General features: G+C 38.1%; 5 protein-coding genes across 5 annotated transcripts; 4 read left to right on the top strand and 1 right to left on the bottom strand.

The window, feature by feature from the left end:
* The first annotated feature begins 75 nt into the window (after positions 1-75).
* On the top strand, positions 76-4,412 carry LOC103321401 (GTP-binding protein, HflX). The gene is made up of 13 exons (XM_089044687.1): positions 76-555; positions 779-924; positions 1,043-1,159; positions 1,618-1,732; positions 1,921-2,058; positions 2,265-2,360; positions 2,454-2,567; positions 2,985-3,053; positions 3,258-3,328; positions 3,411-3,504; positions 3,721-3,849; positions 3,945-4,034; positions 4,148-4,412. The coding sequence occupies exons 1-13, from the start codon at positions 169-171 to the stop codon at positions 4,238-4,240; spliced, it is 1,659 nt and encodes a 552-aa protein (XP_088900813.1). The 5' UTR covers positions 76-168; the 3' UTR covers positions 4,241-4,412.
* Positions 4,413-5,212: 800 nt separating this feature from the next.
* LOC103321329 (Peroxidase superfamily protein) lies at positions 5,213-6,849 on the top strand. Its single transcript, XM_008223130.2, has 4 exons — positions 5,213-5,611; positions 5,748-5,939; positions 6,032-6,197; positions 6,283-6,849. The coding sequence occupies exons 1-4, from the start codon at positions 5,306-5,308 to the stop codon at positions 6,711-6,713; spliced, it is 1,095 nt and encodes a 364-aa protein (XP_008221352.2). The 5' UTR covers positions 5,213-5,305; the 3' UTR covers positions 6,714-6,849.
* Positions 6,850-7,566: 717 nt separating this feature from the next.
* Positions 7,567-11,448, top strand: LOC103321331 (uncharacterized). Its single transcript, XM_008223132.2, has 7 exons — positions 7,567-8,024; positions 8,235-8,377; positions 9,265-9,536; positions 9,655-9,809; positions 10,367-10,629; positions 10,727-10,789; positions 10,963-11,448. The coding sequence occupies exons 1-7, from the start codon at positions 7,748-7,750 to the stop codon at positions 11,218-11,220; spliced, it is 1,431 nt and encodes a 476-aa protein (XP_008221354.2). The 5' UTR covers positions 7,567-7,747; the 3' UTR covers positions 11,221-11,448.
* A 35-nt stretch (positions 11,449-11,483) lies between these two features.
* LOC103321330 (uncharacterized) lies at positions 11,484-12,842 on the bottom strand. Its single transcript, XM_008223131.3, is given in 6 exon segments — positions 11,484-11,742; positions 11,828-11,923; positions 12,019-12,113; positions 12,116-12,137; positions 12,222-12,362; positions 12,475-12,842. Coding segments are annotated over 6 exon segments (699 nt in total). The 5' UTR covers positions 12,694-12,842; the 3' UTR covers positions 11,484-11,616.
* Positions 12,843-13,950: 1,108 nt separating this feature from the next.
* On the top strand, positions 13,951-16,428 carry LOC103321332 (NAD(P)-binding Rossmann-fold superfamily protein). The gene is made up of 8 exons (XM_008223133.3): positions 13,951-14,199; positions 14,283-14,378; positions 14,461-14,542; positions 14,633-14,711; positions 14,900-14,939; positions 15,043-15,177; positions 15,585-15,722; positions 15,899-16,428. The coding sequence occupies exons 1-8, from the start codon at positions 14,027-14,029 to the stop codon at positions 16,173-16,175; spliced, it is 1,020 nt and encodes a 339-aa protein (XP_008221355.2). The 5' UTR covers positions 13,951-14,026; the 3' UTR covers positions 16,176-16,428.
* Positions 16,429-19,206: the final 2,778 nt, after the last annotated feature.

The raw sequence follows: 19,206 nt of genomic DNA, 5'->3' as shown, positions 1-19,206 counted from the left end.
TACGACATCATATGTGCTCGGAAGTTAGAAATAACGACATGTCATCTGAGCCAAAAGAAAAGAACGCGCGACGATAAACTGATACGCTTAGAAGTTGGAAGTTGAAAGCTTTACAGGGTAGCATTGCTCGGAGACACAAAGATCACAAATTCAGATCAAAATTCTATCATGAGCGCATGCTTTTCTTGCTCTCTGATTCGTTCCTCACCTCTTATTCAGGACCCTTACCTTTCATGGCCGCTCGCAAAATTAGTTCGGCCAATTAGCTCTCTCAGGCTCAGAAAATATTCCAATGCGTCTCCAAGAACCGTCGTAAGAGCTGTCGAACAAGGCCTAGGTGTTGTTTCACCAGACGACGTGTCGCTGCTGCAGGACCCTCCGTTGATTGATGTTGATACCATAGAGAAAGTAAATGAAGAGGTTCACGGAGTCATTGATGGAGTCGCGGACACCAAATCAGAGGATAAAGCCCTAACTCCGTCCACTAGATTTAAGAAGAAGAAGGAGGTTGAAGACAGCTCCGAGAGTAGGTTCAAGTTAAGGAACGGAAGGGAGGTTGGTCTCTTTTTCTTCTTTTTACTGTCTTATTTTGAGATCATCTTTGGTTACTGAGAAAATCCAAAAATAAATTTGCGTTCGTGTTTATGCTGGTTTTGTTTTGAGAATAATCATATTTTTGGGGAAAGTTCAACTGGGGGAAAAGTGAGGTGTGAGAAATTGTGATAAGTTTCCTCGTTTCGATTGGTTTTCTTAAGGATGACCCACTCTTTTCTCCCAGATTTTTGAAGAAAAAGCTTACGTTGTGGGTGTTGAGCACAAACGTAGTAATACTGAGGTTTTATTTGGTGTAGAGGAATCACTCAAGGAATTGACCCAGCTAGCTGATACTGCTGGACTTATGGTTGTTGGCTCCACATATCAAAAGTAAGTAGCTTTTTAATGCTTACTTCCAGAAGACTATTTCTGTTTTCGGAATATTTTATTTACAAATTGTTTCCTGTTGTTCACCTAGCATCAATTTCTAACGCTATATGTGATGCAGACTCGTTTCTCCAAACTCAAGGACATACATTGGATCTGGCAAGGTTGCAGAAATCAAGGGTGCAATTAACGCATTGGGTGTTGAGACTGTCATATTTGATGATGAGCTCTCAGCAGGGTATGAAACATTATGAGTGACTTTATTGTTATTTCGTGCATGTTTATGCTTCCTATAGAGACTGATTTATATGAGTTACACGGTTTTATTTTGCCAATACTGGCTTCATTTCCCCTGCATCTATCAATTTGCTGTGCCTGTTGGAACTCTACTTATCAATATTAGAAAGTTTGGACCAGAATTGAGCTGTCTTCTCTTTAGCTTTAATTTGAGACGTGGAGATTTTACCTGCTTAAACCTCAATTCCTCAATAAAACCTTACCAGCACAAATATATTTATTGTATACATTTCTCCACTCACTGTCAGCACTGTCTTATTCTGGAAAACTGCATGAGCCTTTTTTTTCACCAGCTTCATTTAAATTTTTATGACATTAGTCTTGGTGTAGAACGAGACTTAATGGTGCACATTTTGAGTTAATTAATTTTTTCCTTTTATTCAACTGTTACTATTCTAGGCAATTGCGCAATTTGGAAAAGGCTTTTGGTGGGGAAGTTAGAGTTTGTGATCGCACTGCCCTCATTCTGGATATTTTTAACCAGCGGGCAGCAACACATGAAGCAGCTTTACAGGCAAATTATCATTGCCCTTTTAGTAGTAATAATGTGTTTCGTGCTACTTGAAAATATGCCAACGTCATACTTGGTATAGTTGGAAGTACAATCTCACTTTTGGATTCAAGTTCTTGTTTGTAGTAATAACTTAACAAACAAAATAACAATTTCCAGAATTTTCATGCTGACAATTGTGATGTTTCTAGGTTGCATTGGCACAAATGGAATACCAGTTACCTCGGCTAACAAAAATGTGGACGCATCTTGAGCGTCAAGCAGGAGGCAAGGTGAAGGGAATGGGTGAGAAACAAATTGAAGTGGATAAACGTATCCTACGTACTCAAGTAAGCCCTGTTAATTGAATGATCAGTATTCCAGTAATTCATTGCATCATAGAGATGCGAGTTTATCATAATGCTGCTCCTTTCCATAGAAATTGTAGATTACAAACTACAGTTTCCATTAGAGATTTTTGTTTCCTTCTTCTTTTTGGTGAATTAAGATTTGACTCTGGAAATTGATTTTCATATACAAATGTCTGTAATGCTAGATTGGTGTTCTCAAGAAGGAGCTAGAATCTGTTCGAAAGCATAGAAAGCAGTACCGGAATCAGCGGCTTTCAGTACCTGTTCCTGTAGTATCTTTGGTAAGTATACGTAGAGCTTGTGAAATTCAAAATTATATGGATGGTTGTTTCTCCTGTTGTTGATGTTGTGCATGTAATGCTTTGGGAAACTAGGTTGGGTACACCAATGCTGGAAAGAGTACTCTTTTAAATCAATTGACTGGAGCAAATGTGCTGGCTGAGGATCGATTATTTGCAACCCTAGATCCAACCACAAGAAGGGTTCAGGTAGTTTGATCATCCTCAGGGAATTTCTTATTACATCATTGATTATGAGTTAACTACTGGATAAACAACTGAAGAGTCAAAGATGTAAACATAGATTTTGATGTAGCACCAAACAGGCTTCTGGTTGCATGAAAGTTTGATCAACACGCTATACCATCTTTGATTCTTCCACCGACAATGAGCTACTTTAAGGCCTATAATCCAGAATTTGGAGTTTATGGAATCAGTTAACTTATTTATGCATCTGTTCCAGTTGAAACAACGGGACTTTTACATTGAGTCTATGTAGCATGATTTTAAGTATTTCTCTTGTTGATATGCCAGTCTTCTGGTGAAAATTTAATATTTTGTCTAATAAGTTTGTGCTATTTTACTTCCACTTGGTGGTAATATATATGCTTGTTTCATTCCTTCCAGACGAAGAATGGGAAAGAGTTTCTTCTCACAGATACTGTTGGTTTCATTCAGAAGTTACCAACTACAGTGGTGAGTTACTAGCCCAATTTATTGATGAATCTGCCGCCACTTCTGCAGTTTAATTTCATCTCTCTCTCTCTCTCTCTCTCTCTCTCTCTCTCCCCTGTTCATTATCAACTTAGCTGCAAGAAAAAGGTTTTGATGAATGTCAATCCAATTTCAGAGTCAAGCTGATGATATCTTTAACGTTTTTCCACCAACTGCATCTTTCAGGTTGCTGCCTTCAGAGCAACACTGGAGGAGATATCAGAGTCATCATTATTAGTGCATGTGGTGGATATCAGGTACAAGTTGGGAAAACATATTCAAATGATCCACTCATGATGATGGACATTGTTATCTTATTGATGTTGATATCCACTTCAGTCATCCGCTAGCTGAGCAACAGATAGATGCTGTGGACAAAGTTTTGTCAGAACTAGATGTGTCCTCAATTCCAAGTTTGATGGTGTGGAACAAGGTACAGTGAATCTTCTTGGTGGCTCTGTTGTCCATCCAATGTGGCACTCTATTTTATCATCATATCTGTGTATTGTGTAGTTACCAAATATCTGTGTATTGTGTAGTTACCCTTTTTTTATCGTCACCTTAGGGAATTTCTTTTTCACTTCTGTGGTGTTTGTTCTCCCTTGTAATCTATACACGAGATTGATGATACGCAGCTACCTTTTTCCAGGTTGATAAGGTTAGCAATCCTGAAAGCATCAAGTTGGAAGCAGAAAAGAGAGATGATGTTGTTTGCATATCTGCTCTGAGCGGTGAGGGCGTAAATGAATTCTGCAATGCAGTCCAGGAAAAATTGAAGGTACGTGTGCTTGTTTCACTGTTTATTTTTTGATACTCAATAGTGGAGTTCGTGCTTCTATAAATTGAAAGATAACGTTATATTTTGTTTAACAGGACTCTATGGTATGGGTGGAAGCCTTGATCCCGTTTGAAAAAGGGGAGCTTCTCAGCACCATACACAAGGTTGGAATGGTGGAGAGAACGGTAAGTATCCCGTGAATGTTGATTTTTAATTCTACTATCTTGTTTTTCTTTTTCTTTGGGTATGTGTCTCAGTTGCATAGTTGTTCTCAACATTTTGTATACTTAATTCATAGGAACATACAGACAAAGGGACACTGATCAAGGCACACGTCCCACTACGGTATGCAAGGCTGCTAACACCATTGAGGCAACTGTGCATATCATGATCTCAATTTTCTTCAATGACACAGAGAAATATGTGTAATTATTCTGTTGTATATGTATCATTTTTCTGTTGGGTGTAAGGTGCTTATTAGAAACTAGATACAGACCACAGATGTAACCAACTGCATTTCTTGTCAGATAAATTTCTTACATCTTAAACTCAGCCTTTCTCCATCTTAGTGTATTATTATGAATTTTTTCAGTTGCCTTGCACAAAATTATTGTACCGCGCTGGGCCTTGTAACAAAGTTCTTAAATTCACACAACACAAAGTTAGCGTGTGGGTAGTTGGATGTACTTGAAAATCCCATGATGGCCGATGACACTGGTCCAACTTGAGGTTTCTGTATATAGCAAAGTCTCAACTAATCATCGAAATTGAAACAGTCGCACTTATCTGAAATCAGAAGTTTGAAACTTAAAATGCGTCAGAAACCTCTTAAGGGTATTTCAAATTGTTGCTTTCTCAACTTGTCCATGTTCTGCAAAACTGAGGCTTCATAGCTAATATTGAGATGAAATAGGCCCTAGCCTTAGCCTACCTAATACTCAAACCGCGTTGGGATATTGCAGAAGCAAAAGAGACGCACTCTCTTTTGAGACAATGTGATATATTGATTGATTAAAGTGATGCAAACTGTAGCCAAAAGGAGAGAGAGAATAAAAAGTGATCTCGGAGCAGGTGATACCAGAAACACCGGAAACCCAACTCTATTGATTGATTAAAGTGATGCAAACTGTAGCCAAAAGGAGAGAGAGAATAAAAAGTGATCTCGGAGCAGGTGATACCAGAAACCCCGGAAACGCAACTCTCTTTCACAGAAAGGAAAGCAACTAAATATACGTAATATCAAGTTGACATTGTCAATTTGTCGTCTGTCATAGACTCATAGCTAGCTCCTTATCCAGACAGAGTAGGTGATTCAGTGAGGATTTGGTAGGAGAGTGGTTAATTTGCTCTATAAATTAAGAAGGTGCCATGCAGCAATCAAGCAAGTAAGCCAGACACTGAAATCTATGGACTTGAAAAATAAGTCTTAAAGAGTTGGTCTGAATTATCAATAACCATGGCAGTCTTCAAAGTGAGTTTCTTAGGTCTTGTGGTGGTGATGGCATTGTTCTCAGCCAGTACTCTGTCCCTAGCTCACCCCGCCGGTTTCAACTTCGGGTGGGGATCCGGATGGGGCAGTGAACCTAGTAGGGGTCATGGTGCACCAGCTGGCGGGTCTTTTGGTCTTTTTCCGCAATTCTATCAGTTCTCATGCCCTCAAGCTAATGACATTGTCATCTCTGTGTTACAGCAGGCAATTGCAAGGGAGCCCAGGGTGGCTGCCTCTTTGCTTAGGCTTCACTTCCATGACTGCTTTGTTCAGGTAATTTTCAAATTCAAAGGCCTTTCGCTATTTACGAAGAATATTTATTGCCGCCACTAGTTGATTGCATATATATAAAGTCATATTTATATACGTGCATGGCTTAATGTTATTATGATATGATGATTGGCTGCAGGGCTGTGATGCGTCGGTGCTATTGGACGACAGCACGACGATAGCCAGCGAAAAGAGGTCAGGTCCAAACAGGAATTCGCTGAGAGGATTTGAAGTGATAGATGAGATCAAGGCCAAGTTGGAAGAAGCATGTCCCCAAACTGTTTCCTGTGCTGACATTCTTGCTCTGGCTGCAAGGGGGTCCATTGTTCTAGTAAGAAAACAAATTATAGTTGATTAGTATAATTAAGCCTCAACTATTTAATTACTACTACTAACAAGTGAAGTTGGTGGAATATGGAACAGAGCGGTGGGCCTAATTGGGATTTACCACTAGGAAGGAGAGACTCAAGAACTGCTAGCCTGAGTGGCTCAAACAGCAACATCCCCGCACCAAACTCAACTCTGTCAACCCTCTTAACCTTCTTCAAGCGTCAAGGCCTCGACGAAGTAGACCTAGTTGCACTCTCAGGTACTTCAATTATATATAATTCATCGTTATTATCTTTTGATTATTTCTGCAAACACACTTAATGACATGATTTTGATGAATGCAGGAGGGCATACCATTGGGGTTGCGAGGTGCGTGACGTTCAAGCAGAGGCTGTACAACCAAAAGGGCAACAACCAACCAGACGAGACTCTAGAGAGAAGCTACTACTTTGGTTTGAAATCAGTTTGCCCGAGATCAGGTGGTGACAACAACATTAGCCCCATGGACTTTGCCTCCCCTGCCAAATTTGACAACGCCTACTTCAAGCTCATTCTCTTTGGCAAAGGCCTTCTTACTTCGGACCAAGTGCTTCTCACTGGCAATGGCAATGGCATTGGCAATGCAGGGAAGACCGTGGAGCTGGTCAAAACCTATGCAGATGATGAGAGCCTCTTCTTTCAGCAGTTTGCCAAGTCAATGGTTAATATGGGCAACATCAGGCCTCTCACTGGATCCAAGGGTGAAGTTAGAAACAATTGTCGCCGACTTAATTAATAAACTGCTTTAATTTCTATATGCTTAATCCAAAGACTGTTTGTTTGGTTTATGGTACGTAACCTTCAATTCTTGTAAACCAAACCAATAACCAAACCTATGAAATATGAATGAATGAAGGAGAATTTTTTAGTAACTTTGTGACTTTGTTGATTGATCCCCCCATTTCTTAATTAACCCTTTTTTCCCTTTCTTAAGGGGGCTTTTTAAACTTTAATCCAAGGTTCCTCCAGATAACGCAATTAGCTCTTTTCCACTTTCGGCTTTTCTTAATGACATGGACACAAAAACACAGAAAGTAAAACATATCTTAATAATATCTTAATGAAGGTCCTTTTCTTTCTTGGTGGTTGATGCCTTTCCAGGAACATACATATTCTTGTACCAAACCCAAGTATGTATCAATTCTTTCTCCATTCATAATGCCCAACTTTTCACATGTTTACTCTTCCCAAACTTCTTTTTCGCTTACCTTTGCTTCCACTTTTTATTCTTATTTTTTCCCCTTATCTTTTTTCTATTCTTATACCTGAAGTATAACGTTAACCGTAACACAAATTAATGTAAATTTACATCCCAGATAATAAAAAACGAGTCATTTTATAGTGAGGATAAGGCCTTAGAGGCCCCATCTTTTAACTGTTAGATCAAACTAATCAATTTGATTTAACAGTTAAGAGAAAGAACCTCATCTAAAAATAAAGCCCTCGCTATAGAAGTCTTGAATAAAAACCTGAGCGTCAACTAGAAGCCCAAGAAAAGCTTAGCCCAAAAGAAGCTTAAGGAAGCGTGCGTAACTTTTAAGTCCAAAAATGATTGTATAAAAATGCGAGTCCAAAAGCCCTCTGGGATTCAGTTGTCGAGCCCACACCACAAGTTTCAACTACGAGTCTACGACGCTGAAGTTCTATCAAGTTAAATATTCTGAAGGAAAAAAAATCTCAGATTTGATCTTACACATCGTGCTTGCCGTTGCAGATCGGAGTTTTCAAATGATATGAAATTTATGAAATCGGGAAAAGCTTAAGAGATTCATGGGGAAGCCGGCGAATGCGTGGATGGGAATGCAGAAGAAGAAATGGTCTTTGATGGTTCTGGCGCTGTTTTCTCTCTCCACTGCCATGGTTTTCTTCATGAGAACTGCGTTTGATTCATGCAACGCAAACACCAGCAGTAGTTTCGAGGAAGGAAGAGATAGAGCCAGTGAGGTGGTTCACTCAGCAGGTCGAGCCGGGAGCGGCGGGCCGAGCCCTCTGGATTTCATGAAGTCCAAGCTGGTTCTCTTAGTTTCCCATGAGCTCTCTCTTTCTGGTAAATCTCATTTTTCTTCACTTTTTTTTTTCTTCTTTTCGTGTGTTTCTCGGAATTGGAAAGGAAGAATAAAAGTAAATTTAAAAAAAATTTAAAAAAAATTATAGAAGAAAAAAGTAAAGAAAGTGCTTAAAGTTGTGTGTTCCTCTTTTTTTCCCTCTTTCTTTTAACTGTCTCGTCTTTTTTTCTTCTTGACCAAAAAACAAACAGGGGGTCCTTTATTATTGATGGAGCTAGCGTTCTTGTTAAGAGGAGTGGGAGCTGAGGTTGTTTGGATAACAAACCAGAAACCAGAGGAGGCTGATGAGGTGATTTACAGTTTGGAGAATAAAATGCTGGACCGAGGAGTACAGGTGTCATTTCTTTTACTTCATTTCCAAATTCAATTTTTCTAAGCAGCAGCATCACTGCAAGATGCTCTCTTAAGCTTTACAGCTCTCAGTCTCTGACATTGCTTCATTGCTAAAACATGTCTCCAGAATCATATATGAAAAGATGTTTCTGGTTTCATTGGCTTTTACTTTTTCGAAATTAAGAATATATGTTACACTATGCTATGGACGTCTGAAATAACCAATTTATTTATTCTTCCATAAAATAACCAGATAAATGAATGACTACAAGTTCTGTATAGTGGGTTGTGGAACTGTGTAGTTCTGCTCTGTAACTAAGACGTAAGTTTTTCAATTTATCATTAAACATAACTGGAAAATTGAACCATCAGATGTATAACTTTTGCTAATGGATCAAGTTGCATAAATTTCACCGTTCTTTCCTCCCTAATTTACAATTGAGCTGGTGTCTCTATTAAAAGAAAATTGATGCCTCCAGCTGTAGTTGAATGTTTGGACTTAAAGTGGGCTAATTGAGTATCCATCGTTTCGGAATATAACTGCCCATTCCTCATGGTCTTTATGGTATTGGCTGTATCATTAGTTATTCTTACATTTGAAATTTGATAATCTACAAGCATATAGGTAATCATAAAGCCTAGGCATTGACAGTAACCAAGGACAGGCAGGCCATTGCGGCCTTGCAATGTCTTGTTTCCTGATTTATTCTCTGATTCTTATTTTAGTTTTTTATTTGGGGAGAAACAACTGTGTTTTATAAGTAACTGAGATCTCAATTTTTTCTGTTATATTAGTATGAGTATATTATTTTGAGCATAGTGTTCTTTTTCTTTTGGTTGTCCCTATACTCGTTGGCCTTCTAATTATGAATTTTTCACACTTGTTAGGTCTTCCCTGCAAAGGGCCAAAAAGCAATAGATACAGCTCTGAAGGCTGATTTGGTTGTTTTAAATACTGCTGTTGCTGGAAAATGGCTCGATGCTGTTCTCAAGGAAAATGTTCCTCATGTTCTTCCAAAGTTGTTGTGGTGGATTCATGAAATGCGAGGGCATTATTTCAAAGTGGAGTATGTTAAGCATCTCCCTTTTGTTGCAGGTGCCATGATAGACTCGCATACAACAGCAGAATATTGGAAGAACAGGACTCGGGAGCGTTTAGGGTAAGAAGAATGATATGATACATAAAATTACATGCACCATAGCATGTTCTATCATTCTTCTTGTGGAAATTTTATGTTATCATTTGTAGATTATGCATATTTTGTTTGTGCTTTGTAGGATCAAAATGCCAGATACCTATGTTGTGCACCTTGGAAATAGCAAGGAGCTAATGGAAGTTGCTGAAGATAGTGTATCCAGGAGGGTTCTTCGTGAGCATGTCCGAGAGTCTCTTGGAGTGCGAAATGAAGATCTACTCTTTGCCATCATAAATAGTATGCTTTCTTTGTTATTACTTTAAGTTTCTATGTTTATGTACTTTACTGTTCTCATTAGACTCGAAATAATTAAAATTAAATTTAAAATGGGTATCAGAGTAGAGATTGCAATTTTGAATTCCTGCAACTAAAAAAACCCCCCAATTTGTGTTGAATTTCGCGTGTTTGGCTCATTAGTGGTGACAACAAGCTCATATCCTAACACCTAAAGTTTTTTGGGGTAGAGATAAACATACAAAATGCATCATTTCTCAACTTCCATTGTTTTCACTTTTATTTGAGGAAAGATTGCTTTTGTGGCCTGATTTTGTAGTAGTTTGGTTGGGTTTGAGTCCTTCACTTTACAAGTACTTTCTTTGAGATGTTGTCGTTATACCAGATCCTGAATTGCAAGAATGGGATCTACTGCCTCTTTGTTTTGTATCCATAAGTTATCATAACGTTTGCAATACATTGCCAGTTTAGTTATCTGTTTATCTTTGCACTACTCTAGTTCATATGCATTTCTTTATTCGACTTTTATATTCAAAGGACTATGTGTGATATAATTTCAGGTGTATCACGTGGAAAAGGTCAGGATCTATTTCTCCGTTCGTTTCACGAAAGTCTGCAAATTATCAAGGAGAAGAAATTGCAGGTGCCATCTTTGCATGCAGTTGTAGTAGGAAGTGATATGAGTAAGCAGACAAAATTTGAAACAGAGCTGCGCAACTTTGTGATAGAGAAAAAAATTCAGGATCGTGTTCACTTTGTGAATAAAACCCTGACTGTAGCTCCGTATCTGGCTGCAATTGATGTTCTTGTCCAGAATTCTCAGGTAGATTGCACTTAATTCATGCTAACTTGTGCAAGAGAATTCAAATCTTGCTGCATTGTTTTCTTACATATGAAGATTAACTTTGTAATCATTGTAGGCCCGAGGAGAGTGCTTTGGAAGGATAACTATTGAAGCAATGGCCTTTCAGCTGCCTGTACTGGTATGTCCTTTACTTCAGAGTAGTACTTTATTTTCCGGTGCATCATTTACCAGACGTGGTTCATCCAGATTGCAATTTATTCATATCTTTTTTGAAAAATTGTTTTCCAGTCGGTATTATGTTTGTTAGTTTCCAATTAACTATTTTTTTTGTTTTCTTTTGAGTCATTCCAGGGCACGGCAGCTGGGGGTACCATGGAGATTCTGGTGAATGGCACAACAGGACTCCTGCATCCTGTTGGTAAAGAAGGTACAACATCGCTGACGAATAACATTGTAAAATTAGCCACACATATAGAAAGGAGGTTGACAATGGGCAAGAAAGGATATGAGAGAGTGAAGGAAAGATTTTTGGAACCGCACATGGCACAAAGGATTGCTTTGGTTTTAAGGGAGGTGTTGCAGAAAGCAAAGAGCCGCACCAATTCTTAACTTGTAGGAAGAGACTATTTAAGTAAAATATATTCGCGGCCTCCAATTCTTCATTCTCAAGCGAGGATGTAAGTCATTTGTAGCATATGTGGCAGGAGATTAGGTCAACTGGGAAAGTCTAGAGAAGAGAGTTGGGAATTCATCAATGGTATACGTACAGTTTTGTATAATGTAAAAAAAATTGTAAATTCGTTTTGGCATGCAATGTGAGGGAAGTGGATTTTTTAAGGAATGTTCAGAAAATTGACAAAGAAAAAGGTGGATTTTCAAAAGAAATTTAGAAATGCTAAAAAGCAACACTAGAAAGCAAACCGGATGAAAACAGGGGAAAAGCAACAAACGAAGAGGAAAAAGATTGCATTTCCCAAATCCCATTATAGTTGCATCTGTCTCTCCCTAGTCTCTACGTTGGGTTGCGTCAACTTGTTTAGGCCCAGTCCTCTTGATCACTTTGTATTTGACCATCTTTGCAATCTTGTAGAACCAGAAAGTGCTGACCAGCTGCAATCCTAGTGCCATGGCCTGAAGAACATGGACAATTCAATTTCAATATGGTTATGGAAGATATAAGTGAAAAAAAAAAAAAAAGGGCTATGTAAACAAGTACCTTGATGATGAAAGGATTGTTAGCAGATAGAGTCACGTAACTGAGATAAGGCCCCCCAACCATCCTTGCAACCGTGAATATAGCTGCAAATGAAATCTATACAAGAAGAGAAGGGCATCAGATTCAAAATGAGTAAATTTGACCCCTACCATTATCTTTGTTCCACAATTTGAAGTCTTGTAACTTCTTACATCGGCTGCTAAGTTGAGGTCGGTGTCCCTGTAACCAAGCTCTTTGAGAAGCTCCCTTAAGTGGAGGAAAGGGCTAGACAACTCTGTTATCCACATGCTGCTATCATCTCTGACCCACACTGCCCAAACCAAACCAAGAAATCTTTTTCAGAGCTAAACAAGGAAATGTCATCTAGATAGATTGACTAATTTGTTTTGTTTACCTTTTGGTAGGCAAGGCCTGCTCCAATCCCAACAATGCTGACCAAATGGTGGACGCAGTTGTCAAGATTGAATTTCTTGTCAAAGAGGCAACACACCAGATCATAGATGAGATACGAAAGGCTCACGGCGAGTGCTTTCATCTGCTCACTCACCATTCAAAATGAAAATCACCATAGAATTAGAATATGTTTTAAGAAGAAGAAATCAAATAAAAGCTAAGAAAATGCAGAGGAGAAGATGAAAAAAGTAGACCTGCTGAGGAGACGACGTTGAAGCCTGAGGACAAACTGGGCACTTCCAATCTTCAACGGACAAGGAAGCTAAAGTTACAGCTACAGTTGCATGAATTGTAGAAACAAGGCGGTTGCAGAAGTCAAAGGACCGCTTTGGAAACATCTTTCTTATGAACAGAAAGGCTGTTGTCCATGAAATTACCCCCAACAGTACAAGACTCGCAATATGCTCTTCCATTCTTTTCCCTTCCTTCTTTGTGTTCTTTGGGTTTTTCTTCCAAGTTGTTCAGAAGCCAAGGCAGTGATCTAATTGTTTTCTTTCAAATCAGAGAGGAGAAGGGAAGTAATAAGGAGATTCAAAATGAAAAGACAGGTCATGTATGCTAGCTAGCTGTTGCAGCCTGCAGAAAATGTCAAATGAAAGTGATTCTCAAACGCTTTGAGCATCAATTCATTTATTTTTGTTGAACCTCATTTATTTTAGTAGTTGGGTTGGGTACGTACATATATGGATCGGTGATGGAACGAAAGTAGGTTGCTGATAAAAGTTGTAGCATCATCATCAGCCGCAGACCAAAATAAGTAGGAAATTTATTTTGAACCATGCAAATTTGCTTACACTAAAAACATTAAGTTATTGTCAACCATTTGTTTGTAGCCACATCTTAAATAATTAATTGCTAGTTGATGATTCAATTAAAGGAAATTGTGATTCTCATTAATTAATTGAGAAAAGATTGCAGAAGAATATTTAACACATGTCTACTCTATACAATAGATAAAGCCACATGTACAAGTACAAGCTGTTACAACAGCTCTAACTAATTATTTACAAGAGTAACTAATGACAGACTAATCTAATCAGCTAACTACTCTCTTTATCAATATCATTACATCAATAATGCAATGCATGTGTGTGAGGTGGAGGATGCTTGTGTTTTCAGAAGTGCACAATATATACTCTTACCTTTGGGGGGAGTTTAATTTTTCTTCTTTGTTCTTGCTCAAGGAAATAAGGAAAAGAATGATGGTCTGGTGGTTAGTCTCTAATCTATATTTTAAGAATTCCTTCGAATAAATGGCTTTTCCTCTTTTGTTCTTATTCTACAAAGGCATCAACTTAATTTAATCGAAACACATTTGAGTATATGACATTCTATTCTCTCTTTTTGGGATTTTTCATTTGACCTCGAAAACAAAAAATAAAAAAGTGCTCAGAGTCGGGTTAGGTTAGTTGGTCTGAGCAGTGAGTTTGCCGACTTTGACTTAAGAAATTATATTAATTTAAAATAATTTAGACTATCGTTTGTATTTAAAAATAAAGAAAAACCTACACATTCGGATTTGGGTAGGTTGGGCTTTAGGGTTTATAAGTTTGATGATCCGTCAGGTACTTGTGGGCTTAACTGAACCCGCCAGCCCATTGAAATAACAACTGTGGGCTTCCCTATGCAAGCAGCCCTCAGTGCCAGTGAGCTTTTAGCAACTGGAAAAGTCAGGCAGATTCCGAGTGGTGTCCTGTAACTGAATCTCTGTTAACTTTCTGCGGTTCAAAGTTCCGATATTTCGTGATGGAGTTGCTTCAAATATCGGGTTCCATCGCCTTCAAATTCGGTCATGCCCCGAGACATGCCGTCATTCGAATGACCGGTACACCGGAGTTCAATTCTCGGAACCGGATGTTTATTGCGGGGATGGGTTTCGTCGGCCAGGTGTTGGCGCAAGACCTCAAGAACCAAGGATGGTAAATCTTAATGCTTTGGATCCTCCGAGTCATAACATTTAATTTCATCTGCAGAAACTCAAGCTTATTTCCTCCATTGTTAGGGCTGTCTCTGGGACTTGTACGAGCAGTGTCAAGAAGAAGAAGCTTGAGGAAGAAAGGGGCTTTGATATCTACCTTTTTGATGCAAACCAGCCAGAGTAAGTAATGCTCCATCTTTAAATAGATATTGGGCATTTTCTTTTTGCTTATTTTGGGCAGCCAATATTGTTGATTGTTCAGCGTGACCAGCACCCTAGAAATTATCAAGGACCATACCCACCTGCTTGTCTCCATCCCTCCAGTTCCTGGTATCGGTGACCCGGTATGATTCTTAAAGAAACCTACTTTTGCTCTGTTATTTGAAAAAGCTGACGATTGTCTGAAAATATTAACGTTGACGCTTGTTTTGTAGATACTGCATAATGAACTTCGTCTGAGGAGAGCACTTATGGGTGGAAGTCTTCAATGCATTTGTTATTTGTCATCAACTAGTATGTATGTCTAATGTCTACTGGTGGTGGCCAAGCTTTCATATCCTTCCTTCACATTTTATGTTTTCTCAGAACCTGATATATGCATGCATCCACACTCTTCCTTTGGTTGAAATTATTGTGTGTCATTTCATTTTTCTAATGCTCTTCTATGTTAGTTTTGACTATGGTGGAATTGCTTCTGCTAGGTGTATATGGAGACTCAGGCGGTGCGTGGGTGGATGAGGAGTAAGTGAGTGCATCTAAATTTAACGATTTCGATGTGCAACCTGCTTCTTCATTATATTTTGATATTAATTGTCTCTAAAATACTTTATCTATCATGTGTCAGTTATCCCCCTAACCCCACAAGTGATGTGGGTAGATTAAGGTTAGCTGCTGAGGAGGGATGGTTAAATTTGGGCCAGAGTATGGGCATCTCAACAAAAGTTTTTCGGCTTGGAGGCATCTATGGTCCTGGTAGAAGGTTGTGATGAATTCTAAGCATGTTCATAAAATGCTATATTTTCTTTTCAATCTTTAATTAATAGGAAACGTTTCCCATTTTCTGGTTGAAATCAATACAATTGCATACATTCTTGTTTGAAACTTTCATGCATTCGTTTTTATAAGAATTAGTATCTGCCAGTAGAGAATCAACTATTTGAAACATTTCTTGTAGCAAATCAACTATTTGAAACATCATTTCTTGTAGAAAATCAGTAATAAAAGGTTATTTCAAACTGTGTAACAAATTTTTTCAGTTTCCAAGTCAATAAAAGTGCATACTATTTGAAACATCATTTTGAACTATCTGCTCTATAGAGAATATTTTCGCTTCTTTCTCATGCAAAAAGTTTGGTTAGTTATAAACTATTTTCCACTATACTACAGTGCTGTTGATACAATAATCAAGCAAGGAGCTTTATCGGAAAGTCAGAGAATGAGAGGATATAGGCGGTTCACATCAAGAGTTAATGTTCAGGACATTTGTCAAGCCCTGAAGGCCAGTATATGCACATCTTCCTCCAGGTAGGTCTCGACTTTCAGTTTTGTAAATTATTTATCCTAGTTGTGAAATATAGTGAGCTACACCTAAGTGGTAGATCCAAAACTGATAACTGAGGAGAAAACCCCAGAATCTTCAGAGCTCTCTCTTGTTTTTTTTGCTTTCTTTCTTATTCATCGGCTTGTTTTTCATTTTTCAGGCGAGTTTATAATATTGTTGATGATGAGCCAGCCCCAAGGGAAGAAGTATTTGAGTATGCAAGGGACTTGGTTGAGAAAAAGTGGCCTGGCTGGATCAAACATTCTTCTGAGGAAAAAGAGTCTTCGGTTATTGTTAAGGAGGGTTTATCAGGTGAGAAGAGAGTCTCAAATGCTCGTATGAAGAAAGAGCTAGGTGTGAGGCTTCTTCATCCAAGTTATAGGTCAGGATTGCAAAGCATTGTTGACCAAATGGATAAACCCTTTTTAGCAGAGTAATACTGGAAACTTCTAGCTTGGGTTCCCACAAGTCAAGTCAAGTAATGTGAGATAATTATGAAGGCCTGTTGTGCTCTTGGAGGCATGCATGCTGATATCCCCTTCGTCTGTGATGCTGCGTATAATCAAATTCCCTGTGATTAAGGGAAAGAAAGAAGAGTTTGTTTGCCTTCCCATCCCATCCCATGTAATCTGTTTGGATTTTTGTTGTATTTTGGTGAAACTCGTTAGCGGAAATAGTTATCTTCGAAAATAGGCTTGTGTAAATGTTTTAATAGGGATCAGTTGGGTTTGTGTTGTGTTGTAGGTGGCTTTTCCAAGTTAGTTGTGAATGGGTGTTGTTTATACCAAAATGAACAGCCAATAAGCATTGGACACGTGGACCAAATTGGAGCTATGGAAGCCTTCGGCACCTAGCTACAGTTCCGTTCCTACCGATCGCACGATTAGGGCAACTCCACCCCGAGGGGCACGTGGCAGTCCCACAATTGGAGTCCACAGTCCCACATTGAAATTCTAAACAACTTACACACCTCCCAAGGCCTATAAAAGAGGACAACTATCCCAACTAGGAGGTAATCAACTAGAACTTACGTCATACTGCCTATTGATCTATAGTTCAATCTTAAAGGTCTTACCGATTATCTTGCGATCGAACGCCCTACCGAGGTCCAGTGCATACCGAAGGCCCAATATCACTTAGTTGCGCAAGAAAGTGCCGAACCATTTTTCTACGTCAACAGGTGTCATGGCAGAGATCAAATTCATACCTAAGCCATTTTCTCTTGTGAGGCCTGGCCTTTGTGGCCTTTGCTATTGGATGCTAAAGTGTCTGTCTAATGTGTCGTCCTCTTCCCCAACAAAGAACAAACAATAATATCGTGCACGAGATTGGAAAAACCATTATTGATATGAATGATGTGGGATGATGTTCCAACCTAAACAAAGTTTCTTGCTAGGAAGGAAGGAAAGCACCATCTACAAGTGGAGGAAACGTCCATGACTACTTGAATGATGTAAACACAACCTACTTAAACAGTATAACATAAGATGCTTGCTTTCTCTTTTAGACTTTTATTTTCATCCAACTTGGTTAGGTGGGCATGTCATTTTTAGTCTCACATCATACTCTCTTCTTGTGTTGCCTTTCAAGCTGCAATCCATTTCAAAAGCATATCATATATAAACTCACAACAAACCAATCTAATCAAGTGTTTGGTCATCTTACGTCCATTGAGGTGGTCCCACGTCTTTGTTATTAGCATAATTTATTGGCCTAAAAGGTTCAGTGAAAAAGTAACTGTTACATCTTTTAATTTTAACTGCGGCATTCTAATAGTTCAATCACTCTGCACATTATCAAAAGAATCTGATTATGAATGTTTGAAATGGATTATGGCCGCCATTGCCAGGGGTCTTAGCATGCATCATTAATTTTTGAGATATTTATTAATATACATATTCTTAGTACTAATGATATAGATAAATTCTACACCATTTAATTTTAAAAGTCTTTTTGTTATGTTGTAAATGGACTTTGGTGTGTTTCTAAAGTCCATTTCATATAGGATTTTATTTATTTATTTGAGCCCCTATATTGGGTATAATAGTATATCTCCCTTAATTTTTATGTTAACAAAAATTCACATTTACTCATCTCGTGACGTGAATAATATGTTATTTTAAATACCCCACAAAAGTTTCCTAAAGGAAATTTATGCAACTCCAATGGTGCCTTCCTTCCCCATCCAATTCTTCAGGAATTTTTTTTTTTTTTTTTAAGGATATGAGGCGCCTCCTTACTCCCTTCCTCAGTCCTCTCTCTCTCTCTCTCTCTCTCTCTAATGATGCTTAATATTTTAATTGCATGCATACCATGAAAACTCCAGCACCACCACACAATTTAATTAAACTGAGAATTAATTATAGTCTGCTTTATTGTAATTAACTTTCTTCTTTTTTTTTTTTTTTTAAAAAAAAAAAGGGAACAACGACCCAAAAGCCTTTCTTGCAAGTGTAAGATCATCATCACTAGTTCACCGCAACCTTTGCTGGAAACATAAAGCCATTATTATATCCTAAAAATTAGTAGCTCCCCACTACACCAAAAGTCTAAGATGGAGAAAATGACAATATTTTCTCAACTCACTGCCTGGCTTTTTACTAATGGCTCAGAAGATGCCTTCTTTCATCATCTCCTTATAATTCATTGTTTAATCTCAACTTTTACAGCATATATTAATAAAAAGGCGTGACAAATGATTTCAGCATCCTCACCTTCCTCTTTTAGATATTCAAATACCATTATTAAAGATACTGCCTACCTAATTAACCCACCTTCCCCCATTCATTTTCATGGGATTTAAAAAATAATATATATATATATATATATAAAATTTCCATTGAGGGATCCCTCAAATAAGTTTATTTCAAGGACACTTCTTGTAGGACCCACTCCGGATTGTATTTCACTAATCCAAACAGTCTATTTTGTAGATACTCATTCAAAAATCATCTCTACAAAAAATCACTTGAATCCAATATCATTTGACCATTCAATTGAGTTATTGAAATTTTAGTATTTTCTTGAAGCACCGTGTTCATTGATTTTGTATGACATAATTGGATGTCGAAACGGCTTCTAATTTGTCTAATTTTTTGTAAGAATGATCTATGAATGAAGACCTAAAAAATAGATGGTTTGGATCATTGGAAAAAAAATAATTGTATGGTACACTAAAGGGCTTCCCTTAAATAAAATTATTTGAGGGATCCCTCAATAGAATGAGACTGTATATATATATATATATGACATGATACATCCATTTTTTTTAATTAATGTTTTTCTTTTCTTGACATATGCCTACAAAATTGCAGCCTTTAGAACTTAAATTTAGGTTATCTTTGGTTAAATTGAAACGAGGAAACCCTTGTCAACGAAGGTTGGTTTAGTTGGTAAGGTCCCTGTTAGTGTTCGAGTCTCGTTCTAGTAATCTTTGTTGATGCGGTGGCAATCACTGTCACACATAAG

Source organism: Prunus mume, linkage group LG2, assembly GCF_029339155.1.
Source record: "Prunus mume cultivar Tortuosa linkage group LG2, ASM2933915v1, whole genome shotgun sequence".
Lineage (NCBI taxonomy): Eukaryota > Viridiplantae > Streptophyta > Magnoliopsida > Rosales > Rosaceae > Prunus > Prunus mume.
This window is presented reverse-complemented; position numbering and strand designations above follow the sequence as displayed.

What these genes read in the sequence shown, in the direction of transcription:
- LOC103321401 (XM_089044687.1), top strand. Translation starts at nt 169, where the DNA reads ATGAGCGCATGCTTTTCTTGCTCTCTGATTCGTTCCTCACCTCTTATT. An exon ending in GATGATGAGCTCTCAGCAGG is followed by an intron (nt 1,160 to 1,617) that starts GTATGAAACATT and finishes TTACTATTCTAG; the next exon opens with GCAATTGCGCAATTTGGAAA. An exon ending in CAACCACAAGAAGGGTTCAG is followed by an intron (nt 2,568 to 2,984) that starts GTAGTTTGATCA and finishes CATTCCTTCCAG; the next exon opens with ACGAAGAATGGGAAAGAGTT.
- LOC103321329 (XM_008223130.2), top strand. Translation starts at nt 5,306, where the DNA reads ATGGCAGTCTTCAAAGTGAGTTTCTTAGGTCTTGTGGTGGTGATGGCA. An exon ending in CAAGGGGGTCCATTGTTCTA is followed by an intron (nt 5,940 to 6,031) that starts GTAAGAAAACAA and finishes AATATGGAACAG; the next exon opens with AGCGGTGGGCCTAATTGGGA. An exon ending in AGACCTAGTTGCACTCTCAG is followed by an intron (nt 6,198 to 6,282) that starts GTACTTCAATTA and finishes TGATGAATGCAG; the next exon opens with GAGGGCATACCATTGGGGTT.
- LOC103321331 (XM_008223132.2), top strand. Translation starts at nt 7,748, where the DNA reads ATGGGGAAGCCGGCGAATGCGTGGATGGGAATGCAGAAGAAGAAATGG. An exon ending in CCATGAGCTCTCTCTTTCTG is followed by an intron (nt 8,025 to 8,234) that starts GTAAATCTCATT and finishes AAAAACAAACAG; the next exon opens with GGGGTCCTTTATTATTGATG. An exon ending in AGGACTCGGGAGCGTTTAGG is followed by an intron (nt 9,537 to 9,654) that starts GTAAGAAGAATG and finishes TGTGCTTTGTAG; the next exon opens with GATCAAAATGCCAGATACCT.
- LOC103321332 (XM_008223133.3), top strand. Translation starts at nt 14,027, where the DNA reads ATGGAGTTGCTTCAAATATCGGGTTCCATCGCCTTCAAATTCGGTCAT. An exon ending in TTCCTGGTATCGGTGACCCG is followed by an intron (nt 14,543 to 14,632) that starts GTATGATTCTTA and finishes CTTGTTTTGTAG; the next exon opens with ATACTGCATAATGAACTTCG. An exon ending in ATCTATGGTCCTGGTAGAAG is followed by an intron (nt 15,178 to 15,584) that starts GTTGTGATGAAT and finishes ACTATACTACAG; the next exon opens with TGCTGTTGATACAATAATCA.